The sequence below is a fragment of the Bos indicus x Bos taurus genome, chromosome 18, assembly GCF_003369695.1.
Source record: "Bos indicus x Bos taurus breed Angus x Brahman F1 hybrid chromosome 18, Bos_hybrid_MaternalHap_v2.0, whole genome shotgun sequence".
Lineage (NCBI taxonomy): Eukaryota > Metazoa > Chordata > Mammalia > Artiodactyla > Bovidae > Bos > Bos indicus x Bos taurus.
Window position 1 is genome coordinate 22,676,675 of NC_040093.1, and position 22,027 is coordinate 22,698,701.

Genomic DNA, 22,027 nt, shown 5'->3' on the forward strand with positions numbered 1-22,027 from the left:
GCTCCCGCCACGCACCGCTGCGAACAGCGGGCGACACGCCGCGCTCCCACCCGGACGCCGTCGGGGGCGCGCTTGGGCGCCCGCACCGCCCCCAGCCGCCCAACCCCAGACCGCAGAACCCCTGAGACTTCCAAAACCACACGGACGCCAACGGCCGGACAACCGCCGCCGCCCTGCGCACGGCGCCCTGGAGGCGGGGGCAGTGGGGGCTGGGGGGTCGGGGGGCGGAGCTGCGGGGGCGTCACGTGGCTCGTTCCCGGGTCCGCGCGAGTCCGCGTGGCGCGGAGTGGCCGCCTAGAAAGCTCATGTCCTCCGACTCCCACTTTGCCCGGAGTCCATTTCATGGCCTTGAGGATTAGGAAGAGTCCCTGACCACACACCCCCACCCCACTCCCATTCCCTCCCCACCCCGCCTGCCGCCTCCCTGGTCTCCTGACCACATCCTCTCCGACCTCCACCTTCTGGTATGGCTCCTAGTCCCCACTTTCCTCCCACCTGACCCTCACCTGGAAGTCCTCCCCATGTGTCTTGGACACTCTTGTGATGACCGCAGATCGCAGACTGCGGTGTCATGGACCAAGTTTTGGCCCGAATGTGTAATTTTTTGTCGTTGAAGCGCCGTAGGGTTAAGTTTTCAACGCTTGGAAACTTCTGGTTTCTCACCTGAAACTTGGGATTCAGTGGTTCTCAGAATTAGATGAGGTCACCCTGTGTGAGGGGCTTCCCTGATAGCTCAGCTGGTAAAGAATCTGCCTGCAATGCGGGAGACCTGGGTCCAATCCCTGGGTTGTGGAGATCCTCTGGAGAAGGGAACTGGCTACCCCACTCCAGTATTCTGGCCTGGAGAATTCCATGGACGGTATAGTCCATGGGGTCAAAGAGTCGGACACGCCTGAGCAACTTTCACTTCATTCTCACCCTGTGTGAAACAAAGGACACCCAAGAAGCACTCAAGGAAGGTTAACTTTTATTACCATCGCAGGGATCTGTCTCCAAGGCTTTAGTAAGCCAACAAACAGGAAAGTAAAAGAATATTATTTAAATATCGAAGGAACCACAGCTTTTTAAAAGGGAGGGGGTGCTGGGTGCTAGGTGATTTTGCAGATGAATTCTTTAATATTTCAGTTCGGAAAAAAAAAACAATTTCTTAAGCTCGTGTCAATAAGATGGCAAAAGATGCACCAGTTTAGAACAGGGTTATATATTTGGGAAACAATACTCATTAAGCTTTCAAGTGTATTTATTTTACCGTGGACCATTTTAAAAGTCTTTTTTTTTTTTTTTTAACTTTTTACAATATTGCTTCTGTTTTAAGTTTTGGTTTACTTGGGCTGGATTCATGTGGGATCTTAGTTCCTTGATGAGGGATTAGAAACTACACCCCTTGCCTCGAAAGGCAAAGTCCTCCAGGGAAGTCCCAAGCTTCCAGTTTTAAATACAAGCTGGAGTTTACAAGTCAAGCAAACATGCACTTAAAGCCTCAAGCAGGAGAGAGGAGCCCTGTGCCTGTGGCCGCCAATCAGGAGGAAAACACAAAAGTACATGAAGTTCACCTGTTGCTGAACTGGGCTAACCAGGCCCCACCCCCCAGTCAGGTGCCTGTCAGGACCAGAGCACCTGAAAGCTCCAGACTTTGTCAAAGAAAGATGGGAAATGGCCAGGTCTGTTTTATTTTTCTACATTAACTTTTTTTATCCTTTTTTAAAATTTTTATTTATTTTACTTTACCATATTGTGTTGGTTTTGCCATACATTGACATGAATCAGCTATGGTTGTACATGTGTTCCCCATCCTGAAGCCCCCTCCCACCTTCCTCCCCATCCCATACCTCTGGGTCATCCCAGTGCACCAGCCCCAAGCACCCTGTATCATGTATCTAACCTGGACTGGCAATTTGTTCTACATGTGATAATTTACATGTTTCAACGCCATTCTCTCATATCATCCCGCCCTCGCCCACAGAATCCAAAAGACTGTTCTATACATATCTGTGTCTCTTTTGCTGTCTCGCATACAGGGTTATCATCACCATCTTTATAAATTCCATATATATGCGTTAGTATACTGTATTGGCGTTTTTCTTTCTGGCTTACTTCACTCTGTATAATAGGCTCCAGTTTCATCCACCTCATTAGAACTGATTCAAATGTATTCTTTTTAATGGCTGAGTAATATTCCATTTTGTATATGTACCACAGCTTTATCCATTCGTCTGCTGATGGACATCTAGGTTGCTTCCATGTCCTAGCTATTGTAAACAGTGCTGCAATGAACACTGGGGTACACATATCTCTTTCAATTCTGGTTTCCTTGGTGTTTATGCCCAGCAGTGGGATTGCTGGGTCATATGGCAGTTCTATTTCCAGTTTTTTTTAGGAATGGCCACACTGTTCTCCATAATGGCTGTACTAGTTTGCATTCCCACCAACAGTGTAAGAGGGTGTTTTAAATAGGAGGTCCCAGAGGCAGTTCTCAATCCCCAGAGTAGATACAGAGTACAGCCAGTTGATATTTTTTTACTTTTTGAGACAGGCCTGGGACTCTTCGCTGCAGTGCTGCAAAGCTTGCATCTGAACACACTTCCCCACCAGCTAAAAAATAGAAATTATATGGGACTAAAAATAACCGTGTGCAGTTGGGGCAAATTCTGGACCCAAATGATACAGAGACCAAAAAACCCAGCTGCCATTTCTGAAGAGCTAGGAGCAAAAACCTGGGTGTCTGGAGCAAAAGCAGAGTACTGCGCATGCCACCTGCACTCAGCATCACAAAGAGGTGGGCAAACCACCTAAGCCACCCTCTAGTTTGACCCCTGACCACACCCCAAAGAAGAAATGAGATCACCGCCTCACACATACTCAGGGTACAGGGGCCCCATTAAAGCCCTGCCTGAATTTATGGGCCCTCTCTCGTCAATTTCTATCGACTGGGGAAGGCCAAGAACCCCGGTGGGTATCATTGATTAGATACCCTGCTACTATAGGGTGTTTTGCAAATTTTTCACAGCATGGCTCACAGAAACAAAAATATTTATCAGTCTGCGCTGAGTCGTCAAGACTGCTGCAGTGGGAACTCAGTGTGTGGGGCTTCAGCCACACAGACCTCTGGAGGCTGAAGGGCGTCAGGATCTGTACCTGTCTCCCCTTCCCGCAGCTAATGGGAAGCACTTTTAAAGTGATGGAAAGATAAGAAGATGAATACAAAAAGATTTTAGGTCGGTGCATTTCTATAAAGTGGTTAAATTCTGGTATCAAAACCTGACCAAGATAACACAACTCTAGACTAATGAAGGTGCTGAAATCCCAATAAAATGCTACCAGTAAAATCTAAGACCAAAAAAATAAAAATTAGGAATGCAGGAAGGTTTAATATTGGTCAGTCACAAACATGGCTAGCTTATGGCCCAGCAAGCAACCAAAAGTTGTCATGAACTGATGGGCTCTCGCAGGCACCGTGGGGTGATGATGGGGCTCCCCATAATGGGGATGATACTCTGGTTCTGCAAAGGGATTCGTGGAGAGTGGGAGAAGGCAATGGCACCCCACTCCAGTATTCTTGCCTGGAAAATCCCATGGACGGAGGAGCCTGGTAGGCTGCAGTCCATGGGGTCGCTGAGAGTCGGACACGACTGAGCAACTTCAGTTTCACTTTTCACTTTCATGTAGTGGAGAAGGAAATGGCAACCCACTCCTGTGTTCTTGCCTGGAGAATCCCAGGGACGGGGGAGCCTGGTGGGCTGCTGTCTATGGGGTCACACAGAGTCGGACACGACTGAAGTGACTTAGCATAGCATAGCATCGTGGAGAGTGAACTGTTCTTAGGTTTTTTTACTTCTCCCTTCTCTCTCCCCAAGAGAAGGGAGAAAAGGAGAGAAGACACAGCATTAGGCATGGCAGGAGGCGGAGTCTGAGTTAGCAGGACTTGAGGTCATGCTACACCAGTCTCTTCTGTCGGTGTGCTCATGGTGGCTTGAGAGGTTATCAGGAGAAGCTGATCTAAGTTTCCCAGTACTGACATAACTCTAGAAAGTGGGCATGAAGGGGACATTCTTTACTCCCCTCAATGCCAGATCCCTCCTCCACCAAATGTAGTTCAAATGATCTTACCTTTGAGTCATCAGTTCCCATAGGCAGTGTGTACTTTCCCAGTTTTAAAATATTCTTGTTTTAAAAGGGATGAAAAACAAGTTTGGCCTTAAAAGCTGGCTTCATTGGCCTTAAAATCAGGCTTCACCTGATTTGGAACTTTTAAAATTCTTTTATTCTGCATTAATCGAGAGGAAGTGAACGTTGACGTTACGCCATTCAACCCAAAAGCAGAAGCCTGGAAGCTGTCCAGGGTTTTTCCCCAGACACCTCACTTATCTTTGATGGACTTGCTCGGTCCATCAGAGAAGGTCTTCTTCATGGTTCCCACTAATATTATACACCTGTCAGATTACCCTTGTTTCTAATAGCTTGTTTCCATAGCTCAGCATGGTGTTACTCACTGAAAGATTCTCATATTTCCATTTCTAACTGTACACAGAAACTAAAATTAACTTTTATTGCTTCCTATGATGAATTTCATTTCCTCTGATTAGTACTCTCTGAGCTCTTGCTTTGTTTCTCTTTTTATTTTTAGCCCTCATGCAGGACTGTTTTTAAGCAACTTATAATTAGGTTTAATTTTTTTCAGTTTTGATTGAGATGTAATTGACTAATAACATTATATGAGCTTGAAGTGTGCAACATAATGGTTTGACATATGTATATATTGTAAAATGATTACCATGTATGTTTAGTTAATATCCATCAGTTATATAACATAGTTAAAAAAAGTTTTTCCCTTAGAGACAAAAACTTATTATCTACTCTTTTCTTTGAAAAAAGATGTTTATTTGGCTGCACCAGGTCTTAGCTGCAACACTCAGGATCTTCGATCTTCTTTGCAGCGTGCAGGTCATTAGTAACAGCATGTGGGATCTAGTACCCCAAGCAGGGATTGAACATACGCCTCCTGCACTGGGAGTATGGACACTGGACCACCAAGGACATCCCTACTCTTTTTTTTTTTTTGTAAGTTAAAAAAATTTATTTCAATTGTATTCTAATTTTATTAGTATTTTGTTTCTCAACCTTTGAATTTTAAACATTTTTAGCTTTCTGACTTCTAAAAAATTTTTGAAGTAGATCTGATTTATAATGCATTAATTTCTGCTGTACAGCAAAGTGATTCAGTTAGAAATAGGTATTTTTTCATATTCTTTTCCATTATGGTTTAATCATAGTATATTGAATATAGTTCCCTGTGCTATACAGTAGAACCTTGTTGTTTATTCTATATGTAATAGTTTGCATCTGCTAATCCCAAGCTCCCAATCTTTCCCTCCCTCACCCCTTGGCAACCACAAGTCTGTTCTCTTTATCTGTTATCATATACTCTTTAAAAAGAAAAAAAAAAAATATATATATATATATTTATTTATTTGGCAGAACCAGGTCTTAGTTGCAGTACTCAGGATCTTCAATTCTCACTGCGGCATGCAGGATCTCTAGTTGTGGCATGCAAACTCTTAGTTGCGGGATGAGGGAGCTCGTTCCCTGACCGGGGATTGAACCAGGGCCCCGTGCATTGGGAGCGCAGAGTCTTAGCCACTGGACCACCTGGAAGTTCCACCATCTGCTCTTTTAGAAACTTTGAAATACATAATACAGTATTGTTAACTGTACTCATCATGTTGTATATTATAACCCTAGAACTTATTTATCTTATAACTGGAAGATTGTTCCTCTGACCACTTTCACACTTCCCCACTTTTGGTAACAACAAATCTGATCACTTTCTATGAGATTTTTTTAGATTCTACATGTAAGTGAGATAGTGTAGCATTTGTCTTTCACTGACATGTCGCTCAACGTAATGTCCTAAAAGTCCATCCGTGTTGTCACAGTGCCAGGATTTCCTTCTATGACTAAATAGTATTCCATTTTTTAATATATATATACACACATACATATATATATATATTCAACATGTATCTGTCCATTCATCCATTGTTATCCATTCATTCCTTGTTGATGGACACAGGTTCTGTCCATGTCCTGGCTATTGTAAATAGTGCTGCAGTAACATTAGCATGCTGCTCTCTCTTCAGGATAATTATATAAATGCTCTCAGTTATATGTGTGTGTGTGTGTATATATTATGACAGTTCTATTTTTAACTTTTGAGGCACCTCCATACTGTTTCACATAGTGACTGTACCAATTTACATTCCCCACCAACAGCACACAGGGCTTCCCTTTTCTCCACAACTTTGCCAAAATTTATCTCTTGCCTCTTTGATGACAACCATTCCAATAGGTGTGAACTGTTGGTATCTGACTGTGGTTTTGGTTTGCGTTTCTCTAATAATTAGTGGTGTTTAGTACCTTATCATGTATTTATTGGCCATCTGAATGCCTTCTTTGGCAAAGTATTCAGGCCCTTTGCCCTTTTTTTTAACTTTTATTTGCCTTTATTTTTTGCGACATTTATTCCCGGGCCATAAGTGTTTGTTTCTTCAGTTTCTTCTGGGATATCTTTTTCTTCTGTGCAACCTCCTCTTCTGGTTTAGGAACAGTCTGTTCTTTTTCATCTCATCTCCATGTGGCAGGGAGAGCTCATGTAGGGGTTGGTCCAGCCGTGAGCTCTGTAAGTCCCGCGCTGCATCTTGGGGGCTTTGTTCACCTGGATGTGCTCACTGCCCACAGAATCTACATCTAAGCCCTTAAGTTCAGCATTACGCTCTTCATTTTTGAGCATGTGCAGTAAAAATTCAGCTCTCTTTTTGGGCCACCAACCCTGCATCCAGCCCTGTTTGGCCTGTGCACACCTACCAACTCCACCGTTGTAACGATGGAGTGACATCCTTCAGATACTTGGTGACTTTTTGGAAAGGCATACCCTTTATGGCCTGGGCAGTTTCATGAATGTTCTTAAAGTGAACACGAAGATTTGAACCTCTTGATTTGCATGATTTTGTGGAGTTTTCTGGGTGGAGTGAATAGCGCACCATTTTTAGAGGTCATCTCAGGCCGCTTATCGGAAAAGCCCATTTTTAAAACTGGATTGAATTTTTACCATTAAGTTCCTTATATATTATGGAATATTAACCCCTTTATCAGATGTGTGCTTTGGAAATAATTTCTCCTGTTCAGTTAGTTGCCCTTTCACTCTGCTGATATTTATTTTGCTGTGCAGAAGGTTTTTAGTTTGATGGAGTCCCACTTATTTTTAATTTTGTTGCATGTGCTTTAGGTTGTCATATTAAAAAAATTATTGACAAGACCCATGTCAATAAATTTTCCCCTGTTTTCGTGGTTTCAGGTCTTCACATTTAAGTCTTTAATTCACTTTGAATTGATTTTGTGAGTGGTATAAGGTAGGGGTCTAGTTTCATTCTTTGGGCTCCTGATTCTATTCCATTGGTCTATGTGTCTGTTCTTGTACCAGTAATATACTGTTCTGATAGCTTTGTAATAACGCTTGAAGTCAGGAAGTGTGCTGCTTCCAGCTTTGTTGTTCTTTCTTAGAATTGCTTTGGCTATTGAAGGTCTTTTGTGGTTCTATGTGAATGTTAGGGTTTTTTGTTCTATTTCTATTTTAAAAAAAAAAGGACATACTAATCTTGATAGGGATTGACTGAAGCTATAGATGGCTTTCAGTTGTTGTTCAGTTGTTAAGTAATGTCCTACTCTTTGCAACCTATGGACTGCAGCATGTCAGGCTCCTCTGTCCTCCACTATCTTCTGGAGTTTGCTCCAATTCATGTCCACTGAGACAGTGATGCTAACTAATCATCTCATCCTCTGCTGCCCTCTTCTCCTTTTGACTTCAATCTTCCCTAGTATCAGGGTCTTTTCCAGTGAGTGGGCTCTTTGTATCAAGTGGCCAAAGTATTGGAGCTTCAACTTCAACAACAGTCCTTCCAATGAATACTCAGAACTGATTTCCTTTAGGATTGATTGATTTGATTTCCTTGCAGTCCAAGGGACTCTCAAGAGTCTTCTCTAGCACCACAATTCAAAAGCATCATTCTTCAATGCTCAGCCTTCCTTATGGTCCAACTCTCACATCCATACGTGACTACTGGAAAAAACCACAGCTTTGACTATATAAACCTTTGTGGGAGATAGTGAAGGACAGGGAAGACTTGCGTGCTGCAGTCCATGGTGTTTCAAAGAGTTGGACACAAACATTTGTTGGCAAAGTGATGTCTCTGCTTTTTAATATGCTGTCTAGGTTTGTCATAGCTTTCCTTCCAAGGAGCAAGTGTCTTTGAATTCCATGGCTGCAGTCATGAAATTTGGAGTGATTTTGGTGTCCAAGAAAATAAAATCTGTCACTGCTTCCACTTTTCTCCCATCTATTTGCTATGAAGTGATGGGATCAATGCCATGATCTTAGTTTTTTGGGTGTTGAGTTTCAAACCAGCTTTTTCACTCTCTTCTTTCACCCTTATCAAGAGGCTCTTTAATGAAGTGGCTTTGATTAGCATGGACAAAAAATATCAATTTTTCCAATCCATGAACATGGGCTATCTATTCAATTTTTTGCATCTTCAATTTCCTTGATCGATGGCTCACAGTTTTCAGAATAGAGATTTTTCACCTCCTTGGTAAAATCGTGTTGTTGTTCAGTAGTTCAGTCGTGTCCAGCTCTTTGCAACCCCATGGACCGCAGCGTGCCAGGCTTCCCTGTCCTTCACCATCTCCCACAGTTTGCTCAAATTCATATCCACAGAGTCAGTGACACTATCTAACCATCTCATTCTCTACTGCCCTTTTCTCTTTTTGCCTTCAATTTTCCTCAGCATCAAGGTCTTTTCCAGTGAGTCAGGTCTTCACATCAGGTGGCCAAAGTTTTGGAACTTCAGCTTCAGTCCTTCCAGTGAATTTTCAGGGTTGATTTCCCTTAGGATTGATTGGTTTGATTTCCTTGCAATCCAAGGGACTCTCAAGAGTCTTCTCCAGCACCACAATTCAAAAGCATCATTCTTTCGTGCTCAGCCTTCTTTATGGTCCAACTCTCACATCCAGACATGACTACTGGAAAAATAATATCTTTGACTCTACAGACCTTTGTCGGCAAAGTGATGTCTCTGCTTTTTAACATGCTATCTAGGTTTGTCATAGCTTTCCTTCCAAGGAGCAAGAGTCTTTTAATTTCATGGCTGCAGTCATTGTCTGCAGTGATTTTGGAGCCCAAGAAAATAAAGTCAGTTGCTGTTTCCATTGTTTCCCTATCTGTTTTAAATGAAGTGATGGGACTGGATGCCAAGATCTTAGTTTTCTGAATGTTCCGTTTCAAGCCAGCTTTTTCACTTTCCTCTTTCACCTTCACTAAGAGGCTCTTTAGTTCCTTTTTACTTTCTGCCATTAGAGTGGTATCATCTGCATAACTGAAGTTGGTGATATTTCTCCCAACAATCTTGATTTCAGCTTATGATTCATCCAGCCTGGCATTTCGCCTGATGTATACTGCATATAAGTTAAATAAGCAGGGTGACTATATTCAGCCTTGACATAATCCTTTCCCAATTTTGAACCAGTCAGTTGTTCCACGTCTGGTTCTAACTGCTACTTCTTGACCCGCCCCCGCATACAGGTTTCTCAGGAGACAGATAAGGTGGTCTGGTATTCGCATCTCTTGAAGAATTGTCCACAGTTTGTTGTGATCCACACAGTCAAAGGCTATTGTGGAATCAATGATGCAGATGTTTTTCTGGAATTCTCTTGTTTTCTCTATGATCCAACGAATGTTGGTAATTTGATCTCTTGTTCCTCTGCCTTTTCTAAACCCAGCTTGTACATCTGAAAGTTCTCAATTCACACACTGCTGAAGCCTAGCTTGAAGCATTTTGAACATAACCTTACTAGCATGTGAAATAAGTCCAATTATACAGTAGTTTCTACATTCTTTGGCACTGCCATTCTTTGGGATTGGAATGAAAACTGACCTTTTCCAGTCCTGGGTCCACTGCTGAATTTTCCAAACTTGCTGACATACTGAGTGCAGCACTTTAACAGAATCATCTTTTAAGAAATTAAATAGCTCAGCTGGAATTCTATCACCTCCAACTTTGTTTGTAGTAATGCTTCCTAAGGTCCACTTGACTTCACACTCCAGGATGTCTGGCTCTAGGTAAGTGACCACACCATTGTTGTTAGACTGGTCTTTAAGACTTTTGTAGTTCTGTGTATTCTTGCCATCTCTTCTCAATCTCTTCTGCTTCTCTTAGGTTAAATTTAGTCCTAAGTATTTCATTGGTTTTTGATGTTACTGTAAATAGGATTGTTTTGTTTTTTTTTTTCAGATACTTTGTTAGTGTATAGAAATTCTACTGATCTCTATATGTTGGTTCTGTGTCATGCAACTCTACTAAATTAGTTGATTAGATCTAACAGGTTTTTGGTGCAGACTTTATAATTTTTAATATATAATATCATGTCTTCTGAAAACAGAGACAATTTTACTTCTTCCTTTCCAATTCTACTGCCTTTTACTTCTTTTTCTTGCCAACTGCTTCTATACTATGTTGAAATAGGAATGGTTGAGAGTGGGCACCATTGTCTTTTTCCCGATACAGGTATTAGAGGAAAAGCTTTCAACCTTTCACCACTGAGTATGATGTTGGCTGTGGGTCTGTCATTTGTAACTTTTACTATGTATGTTCCTTTTATTTCTAATTTGAGTTTTTAATCATGAATGGATGTTGAATTTTGCCAAATGCTTCTTCTACACCTATTAATTTGATTTTGAACCGTTCTTGCATCCCAGGGCTGAATCCTACTTGATCATGGTGTATGATCCTTTTAATGTGCTGAATTCATTTTGCTAATATTTTCTTTAGAATTTTTGCATCTCCAGTCATCAGAGATATTGGCCAGCAGTCCTTGCAGCGTCCTTATATGGCTTTGGTATCAGGGAAATTCTGGCCTTGTGAGTTTGGGAGTGTTCCCTCCTCTTCAAATTTTGGAAGAGTTTGAGGATTAGCATTAATTCTTCTTTAAATGTTTGGTAAAATTCACCAGTGAAGACATCTGGTCCTGGACTTTTCTTTTTTGGGTGTTTCCCCCCCGCCCCCACCCCCGATTCAATCTCCTTACTCACTATTGGTCTGTTCGGGTTTTCTCTCTCTTCCTGATTCAGTTTTGGTAGGTTCCATATTTCTAGCACTTTATCCATGTCTTCTGGGTTGCACAGTTTTGTTGGCATATGGTTGTTCATAGTAGTTTCTTATGATCTTTTCTATTTCTGTGGTATCAGTTGCATTGTCTCCTCTTTCATTTATAATTTTATTGATTTGCCTCTTCTGTTTTTTTCTTGGTTAGTCTAGCTAATGGTTTGCCAATTGTTTACCTTTTCATGGGCTTCCCTTGTGGCTCAGCTGGTAAAGAATCCGCCTGCAATGGAGGAGACCTGGGTTTGATCCCTGGGTTGGGAAGATCCCCTGGAGAAGGGAAAGGCTACCCACTCCAGTATTCTGGCCTGGAGAATTCCACGGACTGTATAGTCCATAGGGTTGCAAAGAGTCGGACACGACTGAGTGACTTTCACTTCAATATCTTTTCATAAAATCAACTCTTAGTTTTGTTGGCCTTTTCTATTGTTTTCCTATCTCTACGTAAATTTACTTTTGCTCTAATTTCTATTATTATTTTCTTCCTTCTGCTACATTTGGGCTTTATTTAGTTTTTCAAGTTCTTCTAGATAATTAGATTTAAAAACATTTAAGATTCCTTATCATCCAATACATTTAACCCATTTTTGCATATCAGCATGGTTGATGTTTATTTCTATGTGAATTGTCTTATTCTAAGCTTTTGTTTGATAGCCATTTTCATGTTTTCCGTCTCTGCCTTAGGGGTTGTGCCTTGCTTTTGATTGATTTGAAAAGTGACCTTTAAATTCTAATACCCATTTTTGCATTCCAAAATATTTAAACAAGTATTATCTCAAAACTACAGCGAATGATTCCCTCCTTCCATGTTTTGTTTTTCTTATTCTTCCCATAGCCACTTCCTGTTAATGATAACATAATCTGGGATTACTGAACAAAATTTTTATGGAAAAAGGTATCTTTTTAAAATAAAGTAGGTTAAATCTTGAATTATTTTTAACATCTGCAGTGCTTTTGAGCCATATTTAAATAGTTACAGTTGCTCCTATATTTTATTTCTGTATTCACCATCAGGACTTCTACCATGCAGCTCTATTTCAAAAGTTTTTATTTTCAATTATCTTTTAGTTATTTCTATCAAATCAATTCTTCAGAGCTTTGGACTCTTCAAAGCCCATATATAAATGAGGATTATTCCTGTGGCTCATACATATGGCTGATATAAAATTAGTGAACACATATGTCCTTTTCCCCTCAGCATATTATATATACTATCCAGTGTATCACATTACTGGGTGATACACACTAAGATGATTTTGTGCCTTTGTAAGTAATCTTTTCTTCCTCTCCTTGAAAATCTGTGTTCTCTATCTTTAAAATTCAAAATGTCATCCGAGTATTGAACAATTTTTGTTATTTTTGTTTTGACCACAGCAGGATCTTTTTATCTGAAGATCAACATTTTCCTTTAGCTCAAGAAAAATTCATTCTATAAATAATGCTTGTCTTCTGTTTGTCCTGGAACTTTCATCTAGACATGCCAATAATCCACATATTGGATGCCCAACCTCTGTTCTTTTTTAATTTGGCTGAGCTGGGTCTTAGTTGCAGAACACAGGATCTTCAGTCTTCACTGTGGCATGAGGGATCTCCAGTTGCAGCATGCAGGATCTAGTTCCCTGACCTGGGGTTAAACCTGGTTCCCTGCTCTGGAAGCTTGAAATCTTAGTCACCTGACCATCAGGGAAGTCCCCCAACCTCTGTTCTTAATATCTGTTTTTCTGAAGCTTTAGTAACAAGGAGACCCAAGAACAAAAACAGTTCAGAGATCCAAGTTTGTCTCAAGGCAACAGTATGTACTAAGTTTCTGAGGTGGAAAGAACTCTGAGCAGTCAAGAAGAGAAAGAAGATCCTCTGAGGGGAGTGCAGAGGGAGAGGCATGCTTGATGACATCAGAGAAAAAGGTGGGGCCTTGTAGACCACAAATTCAGTGTTTAAGTGTGAAGAAAAGCCATTGAAGGACTTTAATGAGGGCAGTGACATCATGTCAATGTCAAGTTCATTTTTCCAAGAGGAATGCATTGAGGGGAAGAACGAAAATGGAGACTGGCTCTGAAGCTCTTACAGTTGTTCTCTATCTTTAAAATTCAAAATTAAAGTAAGAGTCAACTGTGGCTCAAACCAACGTGATAGCAGTGCAGAGGTGGGAAGATGGGAATTCCAAGATAATTGTGTATAACAGATCAGTAGGACTTGATAGTCACCTGGATATAGGAATGAAGGAAAAGGTGGAATCACAAATGACTAAGATTTTTGCTTCAGTGATTGTTAGACTTCCAGGGAAGGCTATGCCAAGGGAACCTGCTTAGGAGGGAGAACTATAGATCAGGGAACAAGCTAAACTGTTTTAACAAAGAGATCCTAAAATACAGTGGCTTATATGAAAAGAAGTGTATTTTTCTTCACATAACAAGCAAGAGGTGAGCAATCCAAGTAGCAGGCAGTTATGCTTTCACATCTGGCCTCTGTCTCTGGGTCCAGAGTAGCTGCTCCAGTTGCCACCATTTCCAGCCAGTGAGAAGGGAAAAGAGAAAGTGGAAGGCAAGCAGTTTCCTTTAAGGATGTGACCTACATATGCCCATGTATGTGAGCTCCTCCGACAAATTATCCTCCAGGAGATAAGTCCCCTTACATTCAAGTCCTTTATTTTCTCCCACATTATAGGGCACTCTTGTTTTATGTTGACAAAGACCTGTGAGGATAAGGACATGTTAGCCTGAAATACTGACACCCGCCCAATTTTAGATTCTTATAGAAGTCGTTCAAAAGCTGGCCTTGCTGCTTCCAGGAAATGAGTAAAGCATTGTTCCATCCAATTCTTGGCCGTGTTGTGGTTTCCCTGCTGACTGTAATACCAAGATGTGGTGGGCAGACATGATCAGGCCTCTACTGACAGGCAACAGATACCACCTGCTAGAAAAAGAATCAGGTTCTACTCTTGGCTGTGGCACTGACTAGCTGTGTGAATTTGTTTCTCGGTTTTCTCATCGGCAAAATCCCGGTGTTGACTGAGGCTTCTCTCAGCTGTAACATTCTGTTTTCAATGAGAATGAAAGAATAGGATGCCCGAGGCTAAACATCGGTAAGAACTGCTATAGATTTAGAAGCCAGATGGAATGCGAACACTATCTGTTGCTCTCAAAATTTACATGTTGGAATCATTTACTGAAGACAATAGATTTTACTCTAGATCAGAGTTTCTCAACCGTGACCAGATAATTCTTCACGGTGGGTGGCTGTCCTGTGCATTCCAGGATATTAAACTGTATCCCTGGCCTCTCTCCACTAGATGGCAGTAGCATCTCACTCTCAGCTGTGACAACCCAACACGTCCCAGACACTGCCAGAGGCCCCTAAAGGGCAACAGTGCCTGGGGCTGAGAACAACTCACCTAGACGTTTTCCTCTGTGTGTGTGTGTTAGCCGCCCAGTCGTGTGCAACTCTTTGTGACCCCACGAACTGGAGCCCCCCAGGCTTCTCTGTCCGTGGAATTCTCCAGGCAAGAATACTGGAGTGGATTGCCATTCCCTTCTCTAGAGGAACTTGCCAACCCAGGGATTGAATCCTGGTCTCCTGCATCGCAGGCAGATTCTTTACCATTTGAGCTACAGGGAAGTCTTCATTTATCAATACTTTTTATGAAAAGTGAAATTAAATGTATTGATACAATGCATAATATAGTCAAAGATCTGAAATAGAACTGGTTTCTTCTTAACCACTTCCCATCTGTAATCAATAAAGATTATTATTCCTCTTAGGAGGTAAAAAAAATTACCCATATTAAAAACACTGATAATAAATAACCATTAATAAGCATGATTAATGATGAATAGTTCTACATTTCTCTAATAACCTCTTTGTATTCTGTCAAGTAGCACTCCAAAATAAAAATTATGACTTCTGTTATGGCTTCATATTTCTTTACAACAATCACTAAAGTAATTTCCAATCTGGTAAACTAATAACTTACGCAGTTTAGTTTTAACGGAATTACATCTTAATCATCAAGCTAAAGTCATAAGAAAATAATGACACTGTCACTTGAAGGTCATCTCAGTCTTCCGATCACCATGTGTCTAATCAGACACCCTTAAATTAGTTCCAGCAGAAAGTCTAAGGAATTAATGGATCAAACTCCTAGCATATAACAGAGTGAAGAGAGTGAAGTCGCTCAGTCGTGTCCGACTCTTTGCGACCCCGTGGACTGTAGCCTACCAGGCTTCTCCGTCCGTGGGATTCTCCAGGCAAGAGTACTGGAGTGGGTTACCATTTCCTTCTCCAGGGGATCTTCCTGATCCAGGGAACGAACCCAGGTCTCCTGCATTGTAGGCAGACGCTTTAACCTCTGAGCCACCAGGGAAGCGGTAAAGTAGTATGCTAGCATATAGAGTAGTATGCTAATATAGTTAAAAGACAATGCAGCAGAACGTCTGATTTAAACTTTTGATAACAGAACAACACAGGAGTGGAAATCTCTGTGAAATCTTTTGTCTCTTTTTGGTAACAAAACATTAATACCTTATACTAGTGTGATACTATAAGGTTTAAAGAATAAAATAACAGAGCTACACAATACACTTGAGATAGGAGAGACTGTCCTAGAACTTACAGGAATAAAGTTCCTTAAGTTCCAGGCACCTCTAGTCAACCCTCATTTTTCACTAGAACAACTACAAGTGGGCCAGGTATAAAGAAGCTGTTCCCTACAGACGGCTCTTACCCACTACACAGCTCTTAGGATACACGTGTTTATACTTTGGCAGAACTGTCACATGGATGCTATAATCTGTATAATCTCCATAATTGTGGGAATTATACAACACTATTCGGTGAAATTTCTTGCCTTCGTTCATGATTTCTTCAGTCTTTTTTTCAGTGGACATGCAGTTTTCTAAAAAGTTTGCATCTTCTAAGTACATCTCATCTCCTGAAAAATAATAGTTTAACTTTAGTGTTATTTTATAAAACCTTCAATATATTAGTATTTATTTTTATTCATGTGTTTGGAACTGATATAGCTGTTAAATAATCAGAACTTTTTGAGTTTACCTCAATATATTTCTTGTGTTTTTAATATCCCACCTAACCTCACCTGTTCCCCATTTTCTAGCCAAGAATTTTCTTTGGGCACATAAATATTTATAACTGGTACTTTTTAATCCTGAACTATAATTTTTTATACTAATTCAAGACTCTCTTTATTTCATTCAATATAACATTCATCTCGATATCCATATAATTTTGGTGTTTCAATGTGGGCTGCTCCAATCATTTTAAGGTTAGAGAAATCATCATTTACACATCAAAACTGCTAAGCTGTCCCACTGCAGGATGAGTAACAAATATTATCATGATTCTGAGAAGTGAGACAAGCAGCCGTAAGTAAGAGAGGTCAGAAAACTCCACTGTAAGCTGCTAAAAAACTTCTGTACTAACCCAACAATAACTGACCACCAACAAAACTCTCTTTCAATCAAATAAGTATAATTTACAAGTTTTCATAATTCAAAATTAAAAGGTAAAGTGAGATAATATTCAAGAGAACTCTTGCCAATGTCTAGGAAATATATTTACTTAAGTGTATATGAAGTAATATATCCAGAATTTCTGATTATAATAAAAACTATGAATATCTTATAGAACTTGAGCTTATCTAATTAGTTCCACTGTAGCATATAAAACATAGATTGTAATTCATGTGTCTGTGTGGGAGAACATTGCCATACAGCCCAGAGCATTAAATGGGAATATCAACAAGAGCACTGGTAAACACAGATTTACCTGGTAAAAGATGGATCATCCCATCAGCAGTTAACAATATGATCGGCATCCATCTTTCCGTTCCTTCTGATTCACGATCCAAAGAAAATTTGTGCAAGTCAGAGAGAGAGGCAAAGTTTCCTAGTCTACGTATTTCGTAGAACTGTGGGGGTGCAAGCAAAATTTCCTTTGATATGAGCCTTTCAATTGCCTCTGATGGAGACGACCACTGTGGAAGACAAAGGTAGAGTTTCCTAAGGTTTACCCCATAGACAATCCAAGATTTGAGATCCTTGGATCAGTACTTAAGATCTATCTGGAAAAAAAGTATAAATTAATTCATTAATGTATCTTGCTAGATTCCTCTGAGACAACAAGGAAAGATTCAGTGAAGAAAGCTGGGTTGATCCCCTTCAGAGGTTGATTATTAGGACATGGATCCTGAGAACTAGTAAATAAGCCAGGATAGATCACAACGGGTTGAACTGGGAGAGTTGTTGAGCATAAAAGACAGGAGACGCTAAGAAGGCAAGGAGGTTCTGATCACTTTCAAAGGAAGACTAAAGTATAAATTCATGGCAGCAGATTGAGAACTTAGTGCCCGTTCATTCCTCCCATAAATGGGAGGGACTCCCAAGGGTCTCTTGTTCCCGCCTACCTTGGTTAGGCAATAAGGACATGCTGGTGGACAAGACAAAGCTCTCTCAGGCCTAGTAGGACCTTCAGCAAACAAAATGTAGCATGGTACACGCAGTGTGTTACAATGACGGTAAAGAGCCAGGAGCAAGAGAAGCTTTCAGAAAGGTCAAGAGGCGTGACTCAGTCTATTGTCCCAGGAGTGAAGTTACTGCATTATATCAACCAGTCAGCGCTTAACGTAAGCGACCTCACTGCTGTGCCCTCCTTCCCAAGTCTTCCTTCCGTCCACATTTAGATAAAAAGAGCTGATTCAATTAATATGAAATAACTCCAAAAGGTCTTTCTTTCTTTAACTGCTTTACTGCTAAATATCCACATACACTGGGGAAATTGACCCTCACATCCAAAACCAGGGAGTTGAAATTGACTGCCTAGAATAATTATAGGCCAACAATTTACAAGCTCGTATAAGAAACCTGAGCAAAGGAAGTCAGATAAGACTAAGTGACTCGACAATAATGACAATAAAAAACTACAAGACCTCAGCAAAAAAATGTGACCCATAACCAGAAGAAAAATCAGGCAATAGAAACAGACCCAGAAATTATAGAGATGATGGAATTGGCAGAAAAGGACATTAAAAATCACTGTTACAAGTATGTTCCATTGGCTCAAAGATGTAAAGGAAAATATGAACATGAGAGAAATAGGAAATGTTTTTTAAAAAAATAAATGGAACTTCTAGAGATGAAAATTACACTGGATGATATTTACAGCAATTTTGATACTACATATAAACAGAGAAACTTTGAAAATACAGCAATATATCTATTCAGAATAAAGCACAGAGGAAAAAAGTTAAAAAAAAAAATGAACAAGGCATCAGGGACCCACAAAAAATTATCAGGTGGTCTAACATACATGTAATTGGAGTCCCAGAAAATAGGGGGAGGTGAAAAATATTTGAAGAAACAAATAATTATTAACAAAACAAGAAGAAAACTATGCACATCATAATCAAATTACTGCTGCTGCTGCTGCTGCTGCTAAGTCACTTCAGTCGTGTCCAACTCTGTGCGACCCCAGAGACGGCAGCCCATGAGGCTCCCCCATCCCTCAGATTCTCCAGGCAAGAACACTGGAGTGGGTTGCCATTTCCTTCTCCAATGCTTGAAAGTGAAAAGTGGAAGTGAAGTCGCTCAGTCGTGTCTGACTCTTAGTGGACCCCATGGACTGAAGCCTACCAGGCTCCTCCATCCATGGGACCCTCCAGGCAAGAGTACTGGAGTGGAGTGCCATTACTGAATACCAGTAATTAAAGAGAAAATACTTAAGTAGGCATACATATCAAAACCAAAAATACAAACACATTATGTACAGAGGAACAGAGTTAAAATCAAACTTTTCTAAATGATGAACATGCACTAAATCTACTGTGGTAATTATGTTATGGTGTATGTAGGTCAAACCATCATGCTGTCACCTTAAACTTACACAATGTGCTGTGCTAAGTCGCTTCACTCATGTCCAGCTCTTTGCAACCCTATGGACTGTAGCCTGCCAGGCTCCTCTATCCATGGGGATTCTCCAGGCAAGAATACTGGAGTGGGTTGCCATGCCCTCCTCCAGGGGATCTTCCCGACACAAGGATCGAATCTTTGTCCCTTATGTCTCCCGCATTGGCAGGCGGGTCCTTTACCGCTAGTGCCACCAGCTGTGTGTCAATTATATCTCAATAAAACTGGAGGAGAAAAAGCAGATTTCTCACCAGAAGATCATGCAAACTGGAAACTAATGAAGTAACATCTTTAAGTACTGGAAGAAAAACAAAACAAAAACTCATACTGTCAACCTATACAGAATTCTACACCCACATGAAATAGCTTCCAAAAATAAAGGCAAAATATTTTCAGACAAACAAAATTTAGAAGATTCACTGTCAGAAGAACTGAAATTCAGGACATATTAGAGGAAGTTCTTTAGGCAGAAAGATACCAGATGTAGATTTAAATCTATACAAACGAATGAAGAGTGCAAAGATCACATATATAGGTAAACATAAAAAACATTTCCCCTCATTCGCAGTGTACAACAGAGTAACTGCTTAAAGCAAAAATATTCACTGTATTGTAGAGTTTATAGTAGAAATAAAAGTCAAATGTATGACGACAAAAGCATACATGACAGGAGGGGCGAAATGGAAATTTATTATTTTATGGTTCTAATACTACACATGAAGTGAGAGATGTACTGCAAATCCTAAAGCAATTACAAAGAAGTACAGGTAATTAGGCAATAATGGAGATAAAAAGAGTTCAACAAATACTCAAATAATCCAAAAGAAGTCAAGAAAAGAAGAAAAACAGTGCAAAGAATAGAAGGGACAGATTAAAAAAACTAACAGCAAGATAGTAGATTTGAGAATAACACTGAATGTAAATGATCAAAACATTCCAATTGAAATGCAGAAACTATCATAAAGGATAAAAAGTAAGACTATATGCTGCCTACAATAAACATACTTTAAATATAAAGACACAGGTTCAAAGTAAAAAATGGAGGAGGATATGCTATGCTATTGCTAATGGAAGACTGAGCAGCTATATCACTATCTGATAATAAACTTCAGATTTCAGAATAAGGAACATTATCAGGGATAAAGAAGGCTAGTTCTCACAATCAAAGACTAGTTCATCACAATCAAAGACTAGTTCCAAGCTTGAACAGTCTTACGCAACGCCTTGCAAAGGAGCTTCCAAATACCCGAAGGAAAACCTGGCAGAACTGAGAAGAGAATAAGACAAACCCGCAAACTGTTCGTTAACGATTTCAACAACCTTTTCTCAGAAATTGATGGAACAGGTAGGTAAACGATACAGCAGACCTAAAAAGACACCATCAACTAACTTAATCTAATTGACATTTTAAAAAACACTCCATCAAATACAGCAGAAAACACATTCTTGTTCAGGTGCAGAGGAATCATTCACCAAGGTAGGCCATATCGGTAGCCGAAAGTGAAAGTGAAAGTCGCTCAGTCAAGTCCGACTCTTTGCGACTCCAGGGACTATACACTCCACGGAATGCTCCAGGCCAGAATACTGGAGTGGGTAGCCTTTCCCCAACAAGTCTCAAATGAAAACGTTTCAAATAAATTTTAAAAGACTGAACTACGAGGAAACAAACGGCTGCGGGGACGAAATAAGTGAAAGCGTGGCAACTGCTCAGGAAGGACCCCTAGCAGAACTCCTGGGATCTCCGCCGGCCACCCGCTGGAGAAACCGCGTGGGGAGACATCTTCGAGGCCCTGGGACTGTGAAGCGGGAAAAAGCAGAAAACAGTTCACCAATGTCACAGCTTTGGCCTGCTGGGCCGGGGTCCGGACCGCGTGGGTCCCAGGCCCGCTCAGTAGCTAACTGGCTACTACGGCCCTGAGGCGGCCTACTGGAAGGTCCGGGGGGAGCTGGGCCGCCTGCCGGGGTCCTCATTTTCTAGCTCCTGTGGATCCCCACTCCGGGCCGGGAGGACGCCCTACCTGGCAGTCCACCACCTCCACTAAGTCGGGGAAGACCGGCGGCGGCTCGTTCAGGCAGCACAGGAAGAAGGTGGTCTCGAAACGGCGGCCGCCGGGGCGTGAGAAGGGCGTGATCCAGACGCTCCAGTCGTGCAGCGCCCAGATGTCGGGAGTGCAGTCGAGCTGCGCGCACAGGCTCAGGAAGTGCCGCGGGTCCCGGCGGACGCGGGCGCGCCAATCGGCCAAGGCGGGCGGCGGCGCGAGGGCGCAGCCCGGCGCCTGATTAGGGGGCCGGGGGTCCCTGGGCCGCAGCAGCAGCACGCCCGCCTCCTCGAAAGTCTCGCGGATGGCGCAGATGCGGAAGGCGATGTCATCCGGCAGCGCCGCCGCGTCCTCGTCCACGGCTCCCGGCCGGACGTTGGGCAGCACCGGGAAGGCGGCGCGCTGGGGCGGCGCGCGACCCAGGCCAAAGCGTGGGGGCCCGTGGTGCGGCGCGAAGAGGCGCAGCCAATCGGTCGAGCGGTCTGCCGCCTCCAGCACCCCGCCCGGGAAGACCTGCGCCCCGGGCAAGAAGCCTTGGCTCGCGGAGCGCTGCAGCAGCAGCACCCGAAATCCCTCGGCGGGTGGCTGGGGCCTGGATGCGGCGGCGGGGACCGGGCGCGTCCAGCCCGCCGCCAGCACTAAGGTGGCTGCCCGCCTCCAGCTGCTTGGGCCCGCTCGCACCGGGACACTCATGACGGGCAGCGGAGCGCGGCTACCGGGCTCGGGGTTCTGGTGCCACTGGAGCTCTCCCCGGAAGCTTGCTAAGTGAACTCGCGCCTCTCCCAGCGAGGCGCGCACGGGGCAATCGGTGAACCCGGGCTGTTTGGCCGAGCTGGCGCCTGCCTGTAAGAAGGGTGTGGTGCCC

General features: G+C 42.1%; 1 protein-coding gene and 1 pseudogene across 2 annotated transcripts; both read right to left on the reverse strand.

Annotated features, from left to right (window-relative positions):
- Positions 1–5,833: 5,833 nt before the first annotated feature.
- LOC113876602 lies at positions 5,834–7,751 on the reverse strand (annotated as a pseudogene).
- A 4,487-nt stretch (positions 7,752–12,238) lies between these two features.
- NUDT19 (nudix hydrolase 19) lies at positions 12,239–21,986 on the reverse strand. Of its 2 annotated transcripts, XM_027516016.1 has the most exons (4): positions 21,142–21,986; positions 16,989–17,196; positions 16,051–16,134; positions 12,239–13,899 (listed from the first exon to the last, which is right to left on the reverse strand). In XM_027516016.1, the coding sequence occupies exons 1-4, from the start codon at positions 21,853–21,855 to the stop codon at positions 13,763–13,765; spliced, it is 1,143 nt and encodes a 380-aa protein (XP_027371817.1). In that variant the 5' UTR covers positions 21,856–21,986; the 3' UTR covers positions 12,239–13,762. The 2 variants fall into 2 exon arrangements, with proteins under 2 accessions (XP_027371817.1, XP_027371816.1); XM_027516015.1 differs by having other exon boundaries at positions 13,584–16,134.
- Positions 21,987–22,027: the final 41 nt, after the last annotated feature.

Coding starts and splice junctions, on each gene's coding strand:
- NUDT19 (XM_027516015.1), bottom strand. CDS start 21,855: ATGAGTGTCCCGGTGCGAGCGGGCCCAAGCAGCTGGAGGCGGGCAGCC. Junction 17,197..21,141: donor TGGAGGTGGTGGACTGCCAG/GTAGGGCGTCCT, acceptor TGTCTTCCACAG/TGGTCGTCTCCATCAGAGGC. Junction 16,135..16,988: donor GATGATCCATCTTTTACCAG/GTAAATCTGTGT, acceptor ATTATTTTTCAG/GAGATGAGATGTACTTAGAA.